The 23,829-nt window shown below is 46.5% G+C and overlaps 1 protein-coding gene across 1 annotated transcript in view; it reads right to left on the bottom strand.

Annotated features, from left to right (window-relative positions):
* LOC144134258 (endothelin-converting enzyme-like 1) overlaps window positions 1-19,894 on the bottom strand; it is a 31,757-nt gene extending 11,863 nt beyond the window's left edge. Inside the window, exons 1-6 of the mRNA XM_077667213.1 lie at window positions 19,672-19,894; window positions 18,198-18,290; window positions 14,992-15,251; window positions 12,662-12,971; window positions 9,099-9,404; window positions 7,184-7,399 (exon numbers count right to left, since the gene is read on the bottom strand). Of these exons, the coding sequence (XP_077523339.1) occupies window positions 7,184-7,399; window positions 9,099-9,404; window positions 12,662-12,971; window positions 14,992-15,251; window positions 18,198-18,227 (1,122 nt within the window). The 5' untranslated portion in view covers window positions 18,228-18,290; window positions 19,672-19,894. The remainder of the gene's footprint in view (window positions 1-7,183; window positions 7,400-9,098; window positions 9,405-12,661; window positions 12,972-14,991; window positions 15,252-18,197; window positions 18,291-19,671) is intronic.
* Window positions 19,895-23,829: the final 3,935 nt, after the last annotated feature.

Here is a 23,829-nt window from a genome sequence, read left to right as displayed (position 1 = left end):
AATACAATGCGAACCGCCGTGGCGGCTCAGTGGTTGTGGCGCTCAGCTGCTGACCCAAATGACGCAGGTTCGATCCCGGCCGCGGCGGTCGAATTTCGATGGAGGCGAAATTCTAGAGGCTCGTGTAGTGTGCGATGTCAGTGCACGTTAAAGAACCCCAGGAGGTCGAAATTTTCGGAGCCCTTCACTACGGCGTCCCTCATAGCCCGAGTCGCTTTGGGACGTTAAACCTTCATAAACCAAACCAAAATACAGTGCAGTCTGGCGTGAATTGCAGGCAAGTTTAGACTTCGTTCATTGCTACAACCCTACCTTGACTCTCCCAGTTTGCTGAACATGCGGGGCGGCCAAGGCCACCTTCATGCTCTGCCTGTGGGAATGCCCAACCCATGGCAGTTCCCCCCAGACCAACCCATCCCATTCCTCACAGGAGGCCGGTCTTTGAGCTGCGCTACCAGCTGGCCAATAATGGCTAGTGGACAGAGCTCTCCGTAATGCTCTCCTCCCGTGTGCTTATAGGAGCTAATACGGGACGGAGAGACGGCGCCACACCGGGCGCCGTCCGTGATCCCCTCTTCGCGCCGCAAATGCACGAGAACTGCGAGTCAGTCGGTTGCTGTCCTTTGCTCGCTGCGGATGTCTGGAACTTAATGCTCAATGCAGTTCATTTCGTAGATTTTGCGTGTACATTGCATTTTCGTGTGTTTACATAATTATTTAACGTGAACACGAAGCCGGCTACGTCTACAAATGTTTGTTGACCACGGTCATTCGAACCTTGGCAACCGTCGGCTAACTGCGGCGTAAATGGAGCCCACCGGCAACTCCCGGCAAGCCACACACGACTTTGGAGCATCCCAAGCGGTCTCCCCTGTCTCGATTTGCTTGCCGAAATTCAGGCCGACTGACCCCTACCTCTGGCTGGCGCAAGACAACGGAAATTTTGTGAGAGCCCGGATCACATCGTAGGCTTTCAAGTTTCACCACGTTGTGCCTGCGCTTCCCCCAGACATTGCCGGAGTAATCCGAGGCCTCATTCTTTCTCCACCCCAGACAAATCCTTACGACATTTTGACCGCCGCGCTACGTCTACAGACTCTTCAACAAGTAGCAGTCTACCCTTGAGGATATTTTGCTCCTTTCTGAAAATAAAGTTGGTCGGCCTCTTCCTCCTCTAATTTCCTTACCAAGCAGCGGAGGGCGTCCCAGTGACGCTATATAGCGATCGAGACAGCGTGATTGTTGCGGTCGCGAACAACCCTCCTCCCTCTTTGCCCTCGGGAACTCTTTGCGACGGTACATTTTGTCGCGGCACTCCTCTTTTTGCCACCGGGGCGAAGCTTCGCGAGAACAGTTCCCGCGAGCTCGTCCCATCCGGCGTCGGGGTTTCTCCCCTGCCCTATAGTCGGCGAACATCCGCTCGTAACCCTGGTGGTGAGCAGTTCGGCAGCAGTGCTCGCATGTAGCGGTTGTATTCAACTGCATCTATTTTCGCAGGCCTCTGCCACACAGCAGCTGGAAAGCCGTCTACAACAAATGACCATCGTATCTGAAAGGCATCAGTGCGAATCCCCGAGGTACCACCGAGGACGGCGCCCGAGACTGCGCAGTTGGACCCACCTGAGCGACAGCTGGCTACTTAAGCCCACCGCTGCGGAACTGCTGTCCAGTTCGGCAGCAGTGCTCGCATGTAGCGGTTGCATTCAACTGCATCTATTTTCGCAGGTGAGCACGAAGCAATTCATTAGCACATTTAATGAGTAGGTTGTGTTGCGCAGCTGCCGAACACAGCGAAAGGTTTTGGCTGTGAACGGTTTGTCTTTACCGCGTCTCTACAATGTAAATCATGGGAGGGAAAGCCGAGATCGAGAAACTGCTAGCAGACTTTCGCAGAGAAATGCGTGCAGACATCAGGGAACTAAAAGACAGCACTCGCTTCTGTAGCGACACCTGTGATGAGGTCAAGGAAATAGGCAGCGATGTCAAGGCCCTCAGAAAGGAAATACAAGCCCTCACTGAACAAAATAAGCAACTAAAAGTCTAAAACCAAAGGCTTGAAAAACGCCTTCATGAGCTCGAGCAGTACTGTCGGGGCAATAACTTGGAAATTAAGGGTGTTCCAGAAGATCATGGCTCGGCTACCATTGTAAAAAAAAATCAGTGAACTGGTGGGTGAGGACATTAATGACGCAGATATCGATATCTTCCACAGAGTGTCGACAATGAAGCAAAGTGATAAGAATATTGTCGTCCGGTTGCAAAGAAAAAGCAAGCTAAATGGAAGTTTGTCTGAAAAAGCGGGGGAAAAATTTTTGCGTGCAAGGATGAATCGTCTGATGTCATTCAAATTGCTGCAAAAGATGGCATTGCTCTTATTCAGTGATTGTACCCCCAGTTTTTTGCTTTATCAATTTCATTTGTTAGTTTGTGCCAGACATGTCAATGGATGACTGTATTGAAAGCGATGCACTCAAGGAAAAGCTCAGTATTTTCCAACCATGTTTCTCTCTTTTTTACTTGAATTTACGAAGCATTCGAAACAAACACGATGACTTGGTTAGTTATCTTGATGAACTACAAGTAAATTTTGATGCGTTGTCGTTTTGTGAGACATGGCTAGGTAAAACTGATTCCTCGCCCCAAATTAGAAACTACTCGTGCATACGATCGGATAGAAGTGGTAAAGGTGGTGGTGTTGCTGTTTGCCTGCGGCGCCAGTTCGCAGGTGAGATAATTGATGACATTACCGATTCAGATTGTGATATTAAATGCTTGGGTATTGACGCAAAAAATTTCATACTTGTGGTTGTGTACAGACCGCCAACTGGCTACAAGCGCTGTTTCTTAGCTAAGTTCGAGGTGGTTCTGGAATACTGTAAATCCTATCAAAAACCATTATTTGTCAAGGGTGATATCAACATTAATACAGTGTCTGAAGACATTTATTCACACGACTTCAACAATCTTGTTGCTTCGTACGGATGCGAAAACACAATACAAGGACCAACTCGAATCATCCCCAGTTGCTCTACATCCAATGACGTTTGTGTCACGAACCACAACACTTCAGAGTTCGTTTCTGGCACGCTCTCCTGTGACATCAGTGATCACCTACCTCTTTTTTTCGCCACGCATTGCCTATCCCATGAGGTTCATAACGGCAATTGTTTTCAACATAGAAGTATTAATGAGGTATCAATTAATAATTTCAGAGCTTTAATCCAGCAAGCGGACTGGTATCCCGTATACCTAGAATATGAAGCAAACAGACCAGATGAAACGTTCTTAAAAATATTCAGAAATTGCTATGATTCTGCATTTCCCCTTGAGAAATAAAAAAATCGTAACAAGAAAATAAAGAAACCATGGATTAATAATGCACTATACAAAAGAATAGTAGCTAAGAACAAAATGTTTCACAGATTTCTTGCCACTAAAGACGGAAACATTTTTGCTAATTTCAAGAAAATCTGAAATAAATTAAATGCTGACATCAAACAGGCGAAGTTAAAATATCATGAAACCATGTTTTCAAAAACAAAGAGCAATGCTGCAAAAATATGGAAACAAAACAACGCCCTCAGAGAAAAACGCCTAAATTCTGACCCAGTAGAACAGATGTTGGTGAATAATGCTGTTCTCCACGGGAAAGAGTTAGCGGATGAAATGAATAAGTATTTCATTAATACAGCATTGTGCCTTCAATCCCTAGCCAACAAAAGAACACAGGTAGGCTCAAAAACAAACTCTATAGTCCTAAGTGCCGTCATACCTCCAGAAATTGACAAAATCATAAAGCAACTGAAGCCAAATGCGGTGAGCGGTTACGATGACATCCAAGTCTCAACTGTCAAGTATGTGTCATCTGAAGTAACTCCTCTATTGTCACATTTAATAAACATCTCTATCAACAGAAACTTTTCCTGACCAGCTTAAAATAGCTAAAGTGGTACCTATACACAAAGGTAGAACACGAAATGATTTCGTTAATTATAGACCAATTTCAATGTTACCGGCTTTCTCAAAGGTATACGAAAAGTCTATAAATAATCGATTGACTATGTTCCTGCAAAAATATAATCTCACCATTTCAATTCGGGTTCCAAAAAAACAAGACACCTGAAGAGGCCCTGCTGAATGTAAAATCATTAATTATAAAAAATTTTGAAGCAAAAATGTTTACTTTGGGAATTTTTCTTGATTTACGGAAGGCCTTTGATTCTGTCAACCACGAAATTTTGCTTCAGAAACTTCACGGGTATGGAATTCGAGGCGTTGCATCAGACCTCATTAAAAGCTATTTGTCATTAAGATACCAGTTCATAACCTCAAAGTAGAGCACTCTGAAAACTTAGAAATAAAACTAGGAGTACCTCAAGGTTCCATACTAGGTCCCACGCTCTTTTTGTTGTATATAAATGATATCACAGATAATAAGTACACACCTGATATAACTGCCTTTGTTGATGACACTAGTTTATTTTTTACAGGTAAACACGCAAATGACCTAGAAAAAGCAGCTAATCTTTACCTGTCTCAGCTATCTATTTGGCTCGAGGACAATAGTCTGCAACTAAATACGCGTAAAACAAAGTTCACTTTTCAAACCAGTCAAAAAAGTTACTAAGGAAAGCCTCACACTTAAATTCAGAATTGAACACATTTAACAGGTACATTTTCAGAAATTTCTAGGTGTCTGGTTCAGTGAAGATCTATCCTGGACTCCACATAATAATCACCTTCTAACTGATCTTTCCCGTGCTGTGGCCTGTATGAGCCGTATAGCTCCACTTATCCCTCTCTGGCTGAAAAAGACTTTATATGATACGTTATTTTACCCACGTCTACTTTACACAATCTTAGATTGGGGCACTACGACTAAAGGAAATTACTACAGGCTGCTCGTACTGCAAAAAAGCGTTCTACGTCAATTTGAGATTTATAGAGGTAGGATACGTGACCTACCAACCCAGCCACTCTTCTTAAGACATGATATATTACCGGCCAACAAAGTGTATTATTCTAAACTAATGCAATTAATCCATAAAAAAACTTTACACTAGATTTACAGATATATGGCCACACTATAGCTTTCGAACCCATACACATAAAACAAGAAAAGTGAGAACAAATTATTGGAGACAGGATGTTTATTATCAAGCAACAAAGTTATTTAACCATCATGAGTCCTACATTGATATTACGCTAGCATTTAAGCCCTTAAAATTACAGTACGAAGTATTCCTAATGATCACTGATGATATCTTTTGTATATAGCTGCACTCATATGCCCATGCAAATCACCACTCTTGCGAAAAATTTTTTTTCTTCCATGTTTCTGTCAACATGTTATCCAGCGGTTTCTATTTCTCGCCAGTGTGTTGTCGCGGATCCTCTGATGTGCTTTCGAACGTTGCGTTAATCGACAGCCAACATTTTGTGTTCATATGTACTTAATATTTTATGTCTATGGGTACACCGTTTCATCAGGAGAAATCCCTGCAAATGTATTGAAGTTTTGCCTGCTCCGAACTAAGAATGGGAGTCGAGGCCTTGTCAGGCTCCATGCCTTCTGCCTCGTCTTCCACTTTCAACTGAAAGGAAATAAAATGGTCTGAGTCTGAAATCTGAAGACCTCAGCTCCTCAGGTTGGTTTCTTCCTATCCAGTGTTATTTTTGCTGCAGAGATAAATGGCATTTGATGTCATCCAGTCCGTGTTTTTCTTTTGTTCCACATAAGAAGGCCCTCCGTGGTCGGCGTGCGCTTGGTACTGCTTGTGATCACGGGGTGGGGTCAACGCTTTTACTCCCCGCTACCCCTATTTCTATCCCACAGGACAGATACTGACGTGAAGGGCCCAGTATCTATGGAAAATAAGAGTGGACATCTTCAGATGAAATGGCAGCTATCGAAACAGATCTGATGCACAATGTGTACAAGTCAGTTTCATCCATGTTGCGAAGTTAGTAATATTTTATGCTTACGCCAGCGTATGCTTTAATCAGCCGAAGAGAGCCTGATTTTCATTAAGACTGAGTGCTAAGAAGTTTGAGTGAGATGGGTGTCCTCCTCAGCGAGTGCACGTATTTGAACATATGAGACCCCGCCACGTCGGCCTGTCATGTCAGTAAACATCACACTGACCGCGAAATGAAGTGCGTCAAGTTCCGCAAGAGTTTAGTCGGAATAGATTAAAGCAGATGATAGGTTTGGGCATGTTGGTGATTCATTCTTAAGCTGGAAGTCATAGCTTGACTCGTGTTCCTTTGTGCGCTATGACTTCCCGGTTTATTCGAAGTCCCACTGTCAGGCTGGGAATGAGGACACCCAACAGTTCGGAGATACGACTGTCCAAGCCTGAGTGGGAGGTAAAAAAAAATCCGAGTGCAGATGAGTCTTCGTCCAGGTCCACCTTAGTCTGAATGAGCTGAGGTTATCCCGGGTTTTCTAGGCTAATTTGAAATAGATTGCTGAGAAATGTTACGATCCCAAAATAAGTCGTCGTTGCTAGAAATATGCCTTCAGCTGAATGGAATGGTGATTAGTTATGTAGTATTAGAAGCAGCAAGGTATACCTATAAAAGATACACAACGCTAGGCAAAGCGTGCCGCCAAGTCATATGGGCAGCGAGCGTGTCGGTTGCACGAATCTGAGGCGGGGGGTTGCGCTATCTAAAGATAGAGTGATGAAACTTGTTTTCAGAAAACTCATTTTGTCCTAACTACGACACCTGATTCGAATGTAATTAATATACGGGCAGCTGCCTCAGGTTCATAGCACAACAGCAACCTTTGTGGTGCCTTTTGTAGCTGTGTTCGCAATGTCGTCATTGTGAGGGATAAATTAAGCCATTGCATTTGTTGGGCCAGCCAGTTTTGACGATATAGTGGAGTAGCATTAAAAAAAGTTGAAAAGTATCTTTCTACAGCAGTTGAAGCAGGAACTTTTCATACTAATTAGCAGTACAAGTACAAGTCGAGCCGGGGGCTGTAAAAGTAGTAGGAGCAGCAGTCGTAGGCGCTCCGGCAGTAGCAGTCATAGCGGTATTAGTGTATAGCGGATGTAATATTTATAGAAGTATCACTAGTACTATTAGTATTAATTGCAGTAGCAGTGGTGGTAGCGAAACAGCCGCTTGTAGCACTAGCATAAGTACGCCTCAAATCTTCCAAGTGTCGCACCAACTCTCCGGCGGCCTTTTCGAAGGCAGTCACATTCAAGTGGCGGGCCTCGATGGCCATCATCTCGTCTAACGTGAGCTCGCTGGTGGAGTTGGAGTCGCGCCTGAAGTTGCGGACCAGCATGTCGAAGTACTGGCTGTAGGCGGTCTTGTCTATTGTCTGCCACCACCGAAGCCGCAGCATGGTCTTTGTGAGGGGCGACGGGTTTACCTTGACCTGCGAGCACGCCAATCGTGATTGCGCTTAGATTGCTTGAAAAAAAGCTGAGCTAAACTGAGCTAAATATAGATTTCCCAAAGAGTACACTTTCTTGAGCGAGAGCAAAGTGCGAAAGCTAGGTGCGCCTGACCTCTCACCACTTTTCACCATTGGAAATGATGACCAATTTTATGCTTGAAACCGAACTTCGATATCGTGTTTAAATATATGAACAGGCTGTTAGTATTTGAGTAGGGTGTAGGTCTCGACAAGGTTCCAGAAGGCTATTTAGCGGCACCCGCAGCATTGCATATGTACCATGTGATGAAATGAATTTCTCATTCTGAATTTCTGGTTCTGAATTTATGGATGTCTTGCGATATCCATACCTTGAGGACTTTCAGAGTTAGAACCGGTTTAGTTTTAACCAACAATCAGTACATGCACATATTTGACAAACACAACAGGATGTCCCAAAGCAAATGGCTGCCTGGGGACCTCCTTTACAAACTTACAAAAAATCAATATTTACAAACAAGCCGCCGCGGTGGCTGAGTGATTACGGCGCTCGGCTACTGGCCCGAAAGACGCGGGTTCGATCCCGGCCGCGGCGGTCGAATTTCGATTGAGGCGAAATTCTAGACGCCCGTGTACTGTGCTATGTCAGTGCACGTTAAAGAACCCCAGGTGTTCGAGATTTCCGGAACCCTTCACTACGGCGTCCGTCATAGCCTGAGTCGCTTTGGGACGTTAAACCCCTATATTCCAATCCTATAATCCAATATTTACAAACAACAGCGGATAAAGTTGAAACTGATTGCATAACGTAAATAGCAAACCACGCGAAAATGTTATATGATGCAACTGCAAATGAAACATGATTATAGTAAATGCAGATTAGGGTAGAATGCGTCTTTGCCTAGTTCTCCGTAGCAATGACTGGGCTGCAGCGCCAGAGAAATGGCTGGCTGTCCAGCACAGTCAAACGGTTACGTCCTCTTATAGATGCATAGCTTTTATAGTGCTTCCTGGGGTGCCACCGACGTCACAAACTCCAGGATGGGCTTTGGAGCAAAGAGGATGTATTTACGCCGACTCCAATTTGCTGCCGAGTGTGAAATGACGAGGGCACCTTCGCCCCAAATTTTGCAACCGCGGAAGAAGGCGCACTCGCTATTTTTACAGCCCCTTTTCCACGAGTGTAGCTTAGAGGAGCCCCAAAATCCGGCGGAATTTTCCGTGCAGTCGTGGTATCTTTTGCTGGACATGTTTGTCGGTACATACCGGACAAAACACATCCATCAGTATAGTGCTACGGATTGGCTGTGCAAACGTTTAACATCCAGGGAGCATTAATTACTGAGTAACCACCACTTGAGCTCATTCATACGTTGACAAAGGAAATAAGGCTTTCTTGTGGGACGTGTGTGGCTTAGTCGCTCTAGTACCTAAGTTAGCCTGGAGGGCTAGCGATGGTACGGCGAGGCTTAACCAATCAGTACCATAGTTTAGAGATCCAGGAGTAGGAGGAACACAGTTGTACGACTTCGAAGATAAGCCATACAGTTTTCTCAAAATCTTTCCATTACGTCTAGCATGTCAATGAGTTATTCATCCCTTGATCAAAGCAACTCCTGTTCAGGGTTTTTGCTAAACGAATTAAAAACGTGTCCCTGTGAAAAAAAAGTCGATTTCATCGTGGATGCCTTTGCCTTACCTGTTTGCCCCTGGCGACGTCATCGAGGACAGCGAACTCGAAGATGCTGGGCCAGCCCACCTGCGTCGCGAGTACCACCATGGCCCGCAGGACGTTCACGACGGCGATCGACGGCGTGGGCCAGCGGATGCCGGCGTCGTCCAGCACGCTCACCACGGTGGCCACGTTGTCAGTGCCAGCCTCCATGACGTCCTCGCAGGACTTGTAGAAGCGCCACGCCCTCTGCAGCTCGTTCTGGCCCGTGGCGATCAGGCTCGCGTTCTGCGCAGGCCGCGTTAGGTCGTCCTGGTGGCGGCGCAAGGCTGCCTGAGAGTTGTGCAGTCCCACACAGCGCATACGATCAGCGAGAATGCCCCGAAGCATATGTTTGGAGCGGGAACATTTACGAGCGACGGAAAGATCTTACGGCCGATGGCTTTAATAAAAATATTGTTGAAGAGCAGTTCAGGCCGTATCACACACTCCCCTCGTCAGCAGTTGAAGGAGCCATGCAGGTGTAATTGTGTCCTTTCATAGGTATGTGATTAGTGGGTACATGACCCGGGTTCATGTGACCGTTGAAGACAGGTCATGGACCTTGATATTTGCAGATGGTGTCGGGATAGTTCAGCTGACACTCTAAGACTTGCCGCGGCGACCGCGTTCTCGTGGCGAACAATCATAAAGGCGCCGTTAGGGAAGCGAACAGATTCTGACGCCTTGCGCCTAGTTATCGCTTTCACTTCTTAAAAGAATGGAAGCGCTGTGGGTGACGTCATGTTGTAACTGAATCCTTGTTAGTTTCTCTCAGCTCTCATGCCATTATTACCCTGTGGGAACTGACGTTTGGTTTGTCCCCAGCGTAATGCCTTTAAAACCTGCGGCGCAATTAATTCTGGGCTGAGTTCCCACAGACAGACCGTGCTTCATTACAGCCGATTAGCGTCTGATTTGCAACATCTATGAACAATCAACAGTTTCTATTGACTTTCTTGCCAGTACACTAGATCAAAGCAAGGCGACAGGACTGCAATCACGTTAGTCTTCTAAGTAAGAATGAAGCAATAAGCAGAACAGCCGCGGCGGTGCCTTAGTGATTATGGCGCTCGGCTGCTTACCCGAAAAACGTGAGTTCGATTCCGTCTGCGGCGGTCCAATTCGATGGAGGCGAAATTCTAGAGGCCCATATACTGTGCGTTGCCAGTGCACGCTAAGAGCCCTTGGTGGTAGAAATTTCTGGAGCTCTTCACTTCGGCGTCCGTTATAGCCTGTGTCGCTTTGAGAAGTTAAACCCCCAGTAAACAAAACCAATAAGCAGAACAGAATGTTCAGGTGTTAAAGCGCCGCTTTATAAGGTGTTTAGCGTTTGAGCCTGCCATATATAAGTGTGTGGGTGAGTCGAGTAAATGCTCAATGCGCCACTGGCCCTGCAGGTGGCCGTTTCAAACGCAGCCATCGGTGGCGCTAGCGAGACCCAGGTCGATCTTCCAAAGCTCCCTGAAGGCTCATGCGAGCGACACGGTGGGCAGGAGACAGCAGCACTGGATTCATTTGAATGAATTTTATTTCAACCTTCCACGGTAGGCAGGTACGTCACAACCTGGTGAACAGGTTGCCACCTGCCTTGGTGTCCAGGTTGCGATGACGTAATGTCAAGGGACTTCTCTCGGCCAATCATTAACTAGAATCTGCCTCGGGAGGCATTAACGCAATCGCGTTAAAAGCTTGTTGAGGCACTCTCTCGGAAAAAAAGCGACATTGGCTTGGTCGCTGGCATTTTAAATCGATAGCATTAATGGTCCCGTCCTGGAGGAAACACGAAGTCTGTCCACTCATGCCACGAAAAAGAAAGCGGTTTAGCTTCCAGGGTGGCCAAGGGGAAACCTGGTTCAAGGGCGGTGGGCAACCGGCCTTCAGTGGCAGGTGACAATTAAAATTATGAATTGTCGAGAAAGGTCACCTTACAGGCCAAGAGACAGACAGTCTGTGCAGAAATGAGCCTTACGAGAGCTTGGGAAGAGCAACCTGGGTCTCAGAAGCACAAACAGTGGCTACCTTTGAAACGGCCGCTTGCCGCGATGGTAGTGGCGGATCGCTTAACCGCTGTGCACCACTGTGGCCGTAATTACATTAGCAATTCCCTGAGGTCTATAATGTGACGTTTTAAAACACCTTCGCCCAAAAGAAAACATTAGTCTGTGGGAACAGAACTACTGCCTCGCTGAAGAGCATTCGTCTAGCTTAAGCTAAAGGAAAGGAGTACTTGCGCGGGAAGGATCTGTAATGCTGAGGCAATGTATCTGAGGGTACCGCTTTAAGCTTCAGCCAAGTCATAATGCGAAAGCATTACTAGTCTCATTACGAGATAAGCCGGCGGCATGCATGTCTTGATTTGAGTACTCGGAGATGGTACATAAAATCTCAAAGATGGCAAAAAAATATCGGCTGACGTTATCAAGCGGCGGCCGTATCACGCTCACAACAAGCTGAAAACCGCCGTTTCAGACTATCATATACATGTCATTTTTCCGCATATACACCTCAATGGCCGACATCAATGTGGCACCTGTGTTCCTGTTAACATTCGTAGCAGAATTGTGGAGCAACAATTAGTCTGTTTAGGGGGGTTTAAAGTCCCAAAGCGACTCAGGCTATGAGGGACGCTGTAGTGAAGGTCTCCGGAAATTTCGACCACCTGGGGTTCTTTAATGTGCACTGACATCGCACAGTACACGGGCCTCTAGAATTTCGCCTCCATCAAAATTCGGCCGCCACGGCCGGGATCGAACCCGTGTTTTTCGGGCCAGCAGCCGAGCGTCGTAACTACTCAGCCACCGCGGCGGCTTAACAGTTAGTCGTCATACGGTTTCTCGTTGCGTATCTCTTACGTGTGGTAGTTAAGAAGGAGGCTAGCTTGCGACAGATTCAAACCTACTACATATGCGCCTTCAATTGCATCACTTCCCAGACTCTATACCTGTTCACTTAAGGCGCGCTTTAGGTGTCCACCGAGATGAGAGAGAATTATTGCATCATTCCCTTTCCTAAAACAAAACAATTTTGTATCAAAATTACGATGCAGCCTTTCATCGTACCGTGTTCCGGGTGTTAGCATGCGTGTGGGTGTATGTGTGGGTGTTGCGTGTGTGGGCGGGTGTCAATGCACCCAGGGACGGTAATGCTTTCGAATTACTGCACGCAACCGATCTTAAGTCTCTCTGCTGATTTTTTATGTGCCAGCAGAACTACCACGCTGGTCAATAAAAAAATGATTTATTCACTATCACATTAAGTTTTTGTCATCAGTTATGACAATGTTGGTGCCTCTAAGGGGTAAACGGGAAAGCAAGCGCCTTGATAATGACACCTTCACCACGAGGGATACATGTATCGGAAATTAATACCAGCACTTTCGCAAAGTCTACGCAAAGTACACGACTAGTTTATGAGGCCGCTATTTTTATTATTTATTATGGTAGAACATAAGTTTAACAGGCTTAGCTGGTACGACATTAAAATACACAGTATTTGAGCCTGGACTTCAACTGTGAGGCGTACACCGCCGTCGTGCTTGTCGTTCGCACCTCGAGGACGGAAATGTTCTGGGGGTGCGAGTACCGTCCGCACACGTATCGGCCGAAGTCCTCGCACGGGTCTACGGACGTGTCCATGCTGTCGAGCAGGGCTTTGCTGTAGCGGCGGCATCCTTCGGTCTGGCACGAGGTGACCCGTTTGCGCGCCTCGCGGTTTTGAAACAGGAGGCTCGCAACGACCACGCCGAGCAAGACGGCCACGCAGCAAGGCGCCCCCACCAGCCCCGGTCGGCTACAGGCTTCCCGCAGCAAGGACTTGGGACCCTTGTCGCCTGGCTTGGGCAGCGGTGGGACAACAGGCCTGCGTGTGTGGGGTATATATTATTTATTTGTGCATACTGCAACCTTATTCAGGCTATAGCAGGGGTAAGCGGGAGAGAAAAAAAGTCATCTAGAAAAATACAAACTTGTAAAAATCAAAGAAAAAAATGGCACTAACAAGAGATGGCCACAAAAAACTCTTTAATGGCTAGCGAGCGGACGTTTCCAGGCAGGGAATTCCAGAGCTCATTGACCAAGGGAAACAAGCTGTGTTTGAGCGCCTCAGTGCGGCAAAAGAAAGGGGTAAGGTTCAGGCTACGGGAACTTCCCGTGATGGAAGATTCGCTAAAGTTCAAATTATTGTTTAGTGATGGAATTGAAGCGCTGAGAATGAACTAATCCGTGGAAAAACTAATGCGTGTAAAATAGTAGAAGGATCTGTAATCACCAATGAATAATATAGAAGCGTGTTGTCTCAGTTTATCAAAAAAAAAGAAAAAACGTTGACGAGAACGTTACTCACAAAATAAAATAGACTTAACACTAACGCTCCGTTCCGGAGCCAGACTGCTCCACAGGCAATTTACAGACTTACGGTGTCCACTGACGCTTCGGCTTCTGGACTAGTACATCGACAAGGAGCCAGCAAAGTTACAGAAGTACGCTTTGCCGACGTCCAGAATAATAAGTAGGCAAAGTCCTTGTCAAAAGCACACAGCCCAAGAGCTCTGCTTCTGAGCACTGCAGCGTTGCGCCTGCCCTATACTCATCATCATCAGCCTGACTACGGCCACTACAGGGCAAAGGCATCTTCTATGTCTCTCTAATTAACCATTACTTTGCCAGACGCGCCCAAGGTGCCCCCGCAGACTTCTTAAGCTCATACGCCCACCTAACTTTCTGCCGCCCCTGATAAGCTTGCCTTCCCTTGGAATCCACTCCGTTACCTTTAAAGACCAGCGGTTATCTTGCCTTCGCATTACATGCGCTGCCCAAGCCCATTTCTTCCTTTTGATTTCGACTAGGCTGTCATTAACAGGTGTTAGTTCTCTCACCCACTCTGCCCGCTTCCAGGCGCTTAACTTCACCTTCATGATTTCTCTTTCCATAGCTCGATGCATTGTCCTTACCTAAAGTCGCACTCTCTTCGTTAGCCTCCAGGTTTCTGCCCCATAGGTGAGTACCGGTAAAGACAAGTGTTGTATACTTTTGAGGGATATTTGTAAACTGCCATTCATGGTCTGAAAGAACCTGCCATATGCACTGCACCTCATTCTTATTCTTCTAGTTATTTCCCTCTCATGATCCGGATCAGTGGTCACTACCTGCCCTTGTAGACGTTCAGCACTGCAGGACACAGTTTATCCCTTGGGATAAACAGTTCCTCTCTGGGGAGCATGCACGAAGGCTAACAGTTGGCGTTTCAGGAGAAACTGCAGCAAGACTAACAGTTGATCTCTCCACCGTTAGTCTTAAAAAGAAGCAATGGTTGTGGCAATGTAGTTCGTCCCCAAAGGACCAACTTTTCTCGAAAGGGATGAAAAATCTCTTAGGGTGTAGATTCCAGTTTTCTGCCCCATAGGTGAGCACCGGTAAGAACAAGAGTTGTATACTTTTGTGGGATATTTGTAAACCGGCATTCATGATCTGAAAGAACTTGCCTTATGCGCTGCACCCCATTCTTATCCTTCTAGTTATTCCCTTCTCATGATGTCGATAAGCGGTGACTACCTGCCTTAAGTAGACGTATTCCGTTACCACTTCCAGCACCTATAATCTCACGATGGCGAGAGGAACTAAGTCCTCAACCCGACCAAGCTTAAGACGGTCAAACGTGCTTAAAAGCGACGCGACACGGCTTGAAAGGAAACCCATTGGGCTTATAGTTTTGACAAAGACTGTAATCTACACACTCATAGTCATATTCATTGCTCCTTCCACAGTCATCTTCGAGCAAAGTGCTCAGTGTGCCTGGACACCTATGACCGTACTCATCAGACTCGAATTCTAAACTGCCCCATAGGGAGCCGATAGAATTTCGGCCGCCATTCACAACTCACGCTGTGGTCCCCGCCCGGTGTGCTTCCGTGGGTAGGCCGGTCGTGGCCACCGGCTGCTGCTGTTCCTGCTGCGGCTGTTGCGGGCCGGGGACCGATTCCGTAGTGGGCAGCGCCAGAGTGGCCATGTCGGCGGGGCCCTTGTCCAGTGCGGTGGATACACCAGGCTTCTGCTTGGCCTGCCTCCTCTCCGCTTTGCTCGCCTGGCGCTTGAGGTCGTCGGCAAGAGCGGTGTACTGCGGCTGCTGCTGCTGCTGCCCGCGCTGGCGGTGATATGACACGACATGCGAACGCATTTTCGCTGAAATCAGCATTGATTTCTCGTTTGATTTGCTTACCGGTTTGACAATAGTTTGAACATAAATCATTGAACTGAAAGGTCACACAGCCGAGCTGTATCAAGCATGGAAAGGAAGGCAACACATGTAAGAGAAGAAAGAGAAAGACAGGAAGAGGGAGAGATGGTAGACAAGCAGCATTGATTAGAGAATGAATGCGAGCTGGCAATAGTCGCGCACGAGACGAAGCAAATAATGGCATATAATAAATCCCATTAAAACGTAGGCTGCCTTTTTACCATAGCAGAGCGGACGCAAAGGGAAGGACATCGTAATCGAGGATGGCAGAGGCTAAATGAACGTGGAAAAGTTCGGCAATTTTTTTTTAATGGTGTGGTCACCGTTCGTCGAAGACGTGTATAGATGTAGGTCATTGGACGAGGCATCTGTTCCGCTGAAAGCCTGACGATGGCATTGACTTATTATCACCGGTGGGATTGTAACTTTCTTCGCCTAATTAATTATTTAAGAGGTGCTTGAATTCTCCTGTATAAGAAGAGATAGTGCAAAGAGTTAAAATTTGTGCAAATATTTGAAGTGTGCTAAACCTAACAGCCACATCCGCATAAGGTCTAGTATCTTCGGACAGTGCTCCCATGTGGATGTGTTGTGAATTATGAAGAAAGGGAACGTGATGCCTTCAGGGGACACAGTTGGCAAATAGGAGAAACAATTCCTTAATTGCAGCACTTAAATGGAATTCCTGAAAAGAGATAACCGAGGTTTTAACGTGGTCAGGCCTAATGCGAATTAGGAGCGCTAATACTCTGGCTCTCACTTCTTGGCTCGATTTAGACTCGAGGCTCGATTTTCAAGGTCAAGAACCTTCAGCCAAAGATCGGCAAAATCGGTGAGTGGGGGCCTCAGTCACTAGGCCTGGAAGGGCCGCTTATGCTCCGCCTTAAGGGTATGACGCGGTAGGTTAATGGATTGATGCCCATATATGCGGAATTGGTCATCCTCTATTTCACATTCATAGATCGCTGGGAGTCTTCATGGCCCTCCAGGCGCAGTGGAAGAGCGGTTAAGCGGTGCCCGACGCTCTGCGATGGCAGGTGCTGCCACTGGTGGGGCTTGTGAGAGTGGCGTTGCTCTTCTCAGTCAACCTCTCGCCACTCATCATTAAATGTATTCCTACCTACCATTATTGCATTTTATTATCGTTCTGCTTTTAAGGACTTTTGGATATTTTATTGCTTTTTTTGCTTTCATGTTGTCCTCGCATATGGTCATTTGTTACTCTGTTATTGCCTATCGACGTCTTCCTTTTACTGGCCATTCAATTATAGTCTGTTCCCTGGTACATCACCTGTCTTTTTTACCTTAGTTATCTTTCTGTCCCGTGCAAGCCCGTCAGCCACTTTTCACACACACATATATATATATATATATATATATATATATATATATATATATATATATATATATATATGGGTGGTCGAGCGGACTAGTTGGTGAATCATGCATGAAAACAAAAACAGCGCAAACTTAAGGCATGGATGGAGAAAGATAGGATGGCACAGCGCTGACTTCGACAAGTTCTTTTATTGCATATATATATGTATATATATATATATATATATATATATATATATATATATATATATATACATATATATATATATATTGTGTCGGTATGCAATAAAAGAACTTGTCGAAGTCAGCGCTGTGCCATCCTATCTTTCTCCATCCATGCCTTAAGTTTGCGCTGTTTTTGTTTTCATACATGATTCACCAACTAGTCCGCTCGACCACCCATACATAGCGGACAGTTAGCTCAAAATCAGGTGGACAGGCTGTGATGGCGGAAATTCTTCAAGGCCGACCAATGGATTAAAGAAATGACGTTCCGGCCCCGGCTTACGGGGGCCTTGTTCAGGGCCCGCGTAAGCCGGGGCCGGAACGTCATTTTTTTAAAAGATTGGTTGGCGCTTGAAGAATTTGAGCCATGAACATGCCTTACCAGACGGGTTGCCGTCGAACCCTGAATTTCACAGGCTGTGATGACATCCCAGGGTCACGTTGCCTACACGTGGTGCATCAAGGTTTCTTCAGTATCAAGCAGCCATCAGACAAACATCGCCGAAATCGCTGTGGGGGCTCTAGTGCTAACGCGCTAAAAATTACGGCATAATTGGACATATGATACAACAATTCTACGAGAGAAGTAGGATTTACCCTCGATAACTACTTTGATGCTTTTCTCCTAATGAATGCTTTTATTCTAAGGCAAGCCTTGGCAGATGCAACCGAATTAATCTGCGGGGTGAAGATAGACGGAGGGGGTCGAGTGTGGAGGAGCTAGTACGATAGAGAGCACCGCGTACTCTGCCAGAGGGGATTCACATCAGAATTCCATTATAAAAATGGTCTGCAGATAGCCTATAGGCTTCTTAGACTCTACTTCCTTCCTATAGATATTTATTTGTCTATTCATAGTCTAAAGACAGTCTATAGAGAAGTCTGCTAAAAGGGCTTGGCAATAAATTCATAGAATGTCTATAGACTGTCTATAAGATATGTATTTCCTAAAGACTATTCACTAGCATTTGTCCATATACAGTCTATAGACTTCATAGAAGTCTATGGAAAGTCTATAGACTGTTGAAAGAAATCTTTGTAAGGGTGGCCTGCTGGCAGTGCCTCTCGATTTAGCTGTTTCCTCAGTAAAAACCATCGAGTTTATCTGTGGTAGCCGCTTGGAGTATCTGGTAATTAAAATTTGAGGGGCACAGAGGGCTGGCTATGGAAAGAAAACAGGGGCGGGGCCGTTGTACTGGACCGTTATGTCCTTGCGCTGAAGTTTTACGCTGGTCCGCGTGCCAAGGGGCAGAGTGGCTGCCCTGAAGAAGCACTGAGCATCGCACTCACCGTTGATTTTGTCGACCGTTTTGTCGGCATTGCGGTGCGGCAAAGGTGGAGCCCGCCGGTCCGATGCGCGTTCTGTCCTGGCGTCACCTGTACCTGAAAATGAAAACCCACAATGTTGAAGATGTCCCAGAAACATCTATCTTAAGTTGTGCTTCAAACTGCCTGTTCACAGGCACGACAGGCACGGTGCGTTATCCCACGTCAAAGGAGCCTGACCATTTGTTTTGTGGAACCACGTACATCATATCACGACGCATAGCAGAACATTATGGCAGCTGTTGTGACATGCAGGATAATAGCTCCTGTGCCAAAACGAAAGTCAGTCGGCACTGGTAATCGCTGGTATACGCTCGAAGGTTGGCATGAAGGTTAACCAGTTCCTCGGACACTGTCAGATGTCACGTGAACCTTGTGACTATGTTCTAGCAGAAGTAATCGCTACACAGAAGACTAGCGCCGTCGCAAACAAAATGGCATGACCCTTCGGTTAGAGCTTAACGCGCCCTTCTACACTGGGTCCACATCCGTAACCCTTCGCAAGATCACACTTTTGATGTTGCCCTGTCACTCCGGCGCACTCTGCCACTTTCTAGGGAAATCCAGACATGCTATAGTCGAACAGAGGTCAAGAGTGAAGCAGCAAATGCCTTTCAAAAGAGCCTCTACAGCCGATTGTTTCGACCGATTCTTTGTCCTGCATTGTCTTGTGCTCTGTCCTGTCAACTTTGTTCCTCCATGTGCTTTTTCTGCACCTAGAACCAATTCTATCAATGCAATAACTAGACCGCAAAACCTTCCTCGTGATTCTCCCGTTTGACCGATCCCCTTGGACCTGCTAGCCTGAAATAGGAGGGGCCGGCAAATGAATGGGCAATAGTCACAGCTTAATGATTAACTGCGTTGTCCTGAAGAACAGTCGACGCCATTGGCTGGAGGGCCTTTTTGACGGGCATCTAGCGCTTCGTTCTTGATTTGTATACGACTATAGTTTAGTTACTGCTGGATCGCTGATGGCTCCTGCATTCTTCCAGCTTCCTGTTGCCACGTCTGGGCATGATACGTCAACTTATGTATTCCAGAAATAAGGCACCAAAACTGGAAATGGTACATATGAGGAAAAAGCCACAATAACAACGCTCAATAATGGATGCTTAAACATCACAATGAGTGAAGGAACGGAACAGTAAGTACAAGGTCGCAGGAAGAAGGAAACGCAAGCAGTAGACCTCTTTTATGATTTAGGCCGACTGGGGTTGTGGAATCTCTAGTAACACCGCTCAGAACACGGAATACTTTTGAATTTCGCCTCCTCCAAATTGCGATCACTGGACCGTGATATCGATTCCGCAATGCAGTATTCAGCAACCGAACGCCATGGCCTCTGAGCCCGCTAAGCAGCTCTGCCTTCAGTCATTGCATCCTTCGCGAAGCTGCAGTGGGTTTACGCCCGCCTAAAGCTCTCTAACGTACGTACAGGAGTGCGGCGAACTTGAAGACAGGTCGGCGTCGCGGCAGCGTATGTCAGCGGCGTTGCCCTGACGCCTTCTTGGGCACTTGCGCTCACCGGTCACAGCAGCAGCAACTCCTGAGGCTCTCGCAGCAGAAATTACGTGGTGCCCAGGCCGCTGGAGCGTTCGGAGTCCTCGACCTGTGCGAAGAAACTGAGCTGTTTCGGACGCCGTGGAGCACCGCGCCGAAGCCGGGGAATCGCAGGGAGCCAAGAACGTCGCACTGTCACGAGCAATCTTCTTCTTCTTTTCTTTGAAGGCTAGCGCGTGGCGGTTGTCTACTTCACGCGGGAAAAGATCTGATCGCATCCCCCGCGTGCGAAAGCAGCGCCTACATCCTATAGGCCAGTGTGTCGAAAATGGGCACGTTGTTAACGTACAGTTATTCCAGGAGGAAGTTCGGGCCCGGTCAACACTGGACGGTGATTGTGAGATGAACATTCAATCCAGCGACATACTAGTCGACTGTTCCTATCGGAAGACTGTTCAAAGGGGAATATTTGCGATGCGAACTTGAGGAACTGACGATGATACGTGGTGCAGACGCCTAGCTCTTAACAGCCTCTACTGCCTTCACGAGGTCGCACTCTAAACACAAACACGCCCATATATATGGGTGTAAAAAGGGAGTAAAGTGTCCTCTAGCGCACCCAATTTTATAGAAGGGAGAGCGCTAGAGGACAGCTTATTCCTCTTTTTACTCCTTTCTTTTTAGAGGAGTGCAAAGGGAATGGCACCAGGGCCGCCAACACCTTGCGGCAACACCGGAGTAATTCGGCTACAATACGGCGGGAAACCACTATGTGGGGAAGTATGAAGACGCCGTTGATAGCCTAACCAACCAAACGGGTGAGAGCCAGTCCTTCTGGCGGAAATGTTTCATTCCAGAAGCGACCTCTAACAAATGCAGGTCAAAGGCCTAAAGCCACCGAGGTGCTAAATAAAAGGGCAACTGAAAAGTCGCTAGAATTTGAAAAGCCGCCGGCATCCTGCAGGACGCAGACACCTTTTAATCCGTTCCGACATAATTTCCTTTCCTAATGTATTTCCTCAGAGCAACATAATCACGAATTAAAAATAACGCGGTTGATCCGTGTTAGTCCCTGTGGCGCGCGAAGTGGACCGGAGGGGGATAGCAGTGAGCGGTAATCGGCAATGTGGCACCAGGACTGGGACCCCTCTCTCCCGCGCCTCACCCAGGCGCGCTTCGCTTTCTGCTTGGCTGCCGTTCTATAGCAGGTAGAATGGGCCTTTTTAGTTTCGGTGTTATATCATTGATGCTGCCCGCGTTTACTGCGTCGTCCTTTAGTGCTATAATCGCATACAACTCGAGAACGCAGCGGCAAATGCTCCGAAAAGGAGGCCCACCAGGCAGTGGCGTTGGCCGATTGTAATGACGTCTCAGTCAATTCCCCTTGCACTTGCGATATTGACCACGCAGGGGGCTGGTAGGTGCGAGGGATCAACTGCGACGTTATGACAATTGGCGGACAGCAACGGCTGGAAGGAATCTTTTGAGGAGCGCTTGCCGCTGCTTTTTGGAGTGGTGTTCGAGTGCGGAGGTCGAGGAAAATACTGGGGAATTTTAAGCACCGGAGAGTTTGTTGCTTGAAAAAACGAATCGGATACGATTTTTTCTGCCGCTAAGAGCCAATAAAAGTTTTTACATTCCGGCGTTGACGTTTGAAATTCGTGTTCATGGCGTGACGTCAGAGTTGCATTGGAACGGGAATAGAATATATTTATTTATGTGCCTTGAGATGCTTCTTGACGTGCAACTGAATTAAAGTTGAGAATAACAGTGTAACACAGCACACATATGAACGCATTGTCTTAGACAAACTAAACTGAATGACTGCACACTTTTTCTCAACCGCACACAAGGCAGAGCGAATATCCTGGCGGAAAGAGAACATACGTACGCAACAAGAAATCATTATACAAGATGTTTCACCTAAGACTTTACAAATTAAAAAAAATAGGCGTTTTGATTTGGAAGAGCGCTTTTTTCGGCATAGTATCTTCAGCGACGTAGTACATCATAAATCATGTAAGACGTGCTAACTAGCGGGCTGGTTAACAAATAATTATTATTAAGCCGTTTTACTATCACTAATAGCCTCCTTATTTTTTGAGAGGCGTGTAGATGATATCCATATCAGTTTTTATAAATTCGGAAATACGGCGACCCTCGGCGCTGTGGCCCGAAAATTTTGGGCTATTTCGACGAGTTTCGTGAACTTGCTTGAGTTTCGAGAGGTTGCTTTGCCTGCAATTAAGCTTATCGAAAGCGCATGTATTTGGGTGCTACGTTGGGCCACAGCGGCGAGGGTAACCGATTTTTCGAAATTCTAGAAACTGGGATGGTTTATTACGTAAGGTGGGCTACACGCTTTTCAACAATCAATGAGACTAACGGTAATAGTTAAAAAGTTAATTATTAAGTATTAGGTAACCATCCTGCTAGCTCGCACATCTTAGCTGTATTTTAATGCACTACACCACTGACAATGCTGTGCCGAAAAAAGCGCTCTTCTAACTCAAAAAGGCTATTTATAAAAATTGTGTAACGTCTTAGGTGAAATGCCCTGTATATCGCTTACATTTACCCCCAGGTAATTTTGATTATGACGAAAGGCCGCTATTCATGACTCAGCGCCGGATCGGTTTCTGTACTGGTCACAGAAAGTTGGATGAAAGTACGCCACAGAGAATGGTGCTTACTTGTTGCTTCTTCTTCGATGTTGACGAGAAGGAAGTAGGACTGTGAGTTGTTTCACCAACAAAGTTTCGTTTCCGCAACAACTTCAAGCCGCCGCTCATTTTTAGTGACTGGATAATTCCTAAACCCGACGTGGCAACATGACTCAATGTCGGTGCGTGCAGAAGCAGTGGGAACGTAAACGAGGCCGTAATCGACGCGTAGCCTTACAGGGGGCACTTTTCAGGCATAGATTGATATTGCCTCGTTTCACGAGTTTCGAATAAGCCGATCTATACGCCAGAAGTAGTTTGTGGGTGCGAGGTGAATATCTCCAGCTTACGTGGTTGTCCGTGAGTATAAAAAGGTTCTCAAGAAACCAGATCTCTTTGCCAGTGGTCATTGCATGAGTCAATACCAGCGGTGAAAAGCACCCTTGTACAGTAGCTAAAATTTCAGATGCCACCTGCTTTAGGCGGGATGATGAACAGTCAACAACAAAAAAAAAAAGAAAATCGCCCACAAATCTAAAACATTCTAACCACAGGGGGATTGGTAAGTGGATGCTGGAGGATCCTGTCGGCGTGATATAGGTACATGTTACTATGTACAAGTGCCATGGAGGACCCGATGCGTATTCCCTGTTTTTGAATGGGCGGAAGATCTTTGCAATGTAAGATATTGGAGAGGAGATAAAACACCAGCAATCCTAAAAGAAACTGTTGACCTAGAAGCCAGATTCATTATTAAATGGCAATGCATCGAAATGATGGTTGGAGTGTTCAATTATAGCAAGTAGTCTAGTTATCTAGAGGCAACGAGTAATATGAATCCTTTACACGGCTCATGTCAGCAAGCGATTTCATGCCAGTTGCAAGATCATCTGAGCTTTTGCTAGAAATGAGTCATTGATCGTCAATGCATTGCCACGAATACTGTTACTTTGTTCACGCTCAAAGCCGCTGGCTCTAGGTTTTATCATTTTGTTTGCGATGCGAGATGCGAGATGCGACTAGACTTTTCTCTTAACTATCACAAGCACGCGCGTCTGCTTCCACATTGTTCCCGATTATTGTGTTGCCTTGGCGTCTTATCTCGCTGGTTCCTCGCCAGCTTTGAGTGCGACCAAGAGCCGGCAGGTGTTCTGTTCTACGACCACCGAGCAGCCTTGCTGCTATCGCCTCCGCTCAGTCATTCAGTTCTTTGTGGGCGCGGGTCAGTCCAATAAGCAGTTCAAAGAATCGTGGCAATACAGACCCGCCCCCTCTCTTACCGACATGCGAGACCGTTTTAGTAAACATTCTGAAGCTGTGAGGAGCAGCGCAGTCATAACACATATTGTTGCGCTACCATGTTCCTGTTATCCCAATCACATGGGGGCTTTCTCTGAGTAAAGAAAATTGGTGTTCTACAATCTTACTCA

This window comes from Amblyomma americanum, chromosome 5 (assembly GCF_052857255.1).
Source record: "Amblyomma americanum isolate KBUSLIRL-KWMA chromosome 5, ASM5285725v1, whole genome shotgun sequence".
NCBI lineage: Eukaryota > Metazoa > Arthropoda > Arachnida > Ixodida > Ixodidae > Amblyomma > Amblyomma americanum.
This window is presented reverse-complemented; position numbering and strand designations above follow the sequence as displayed.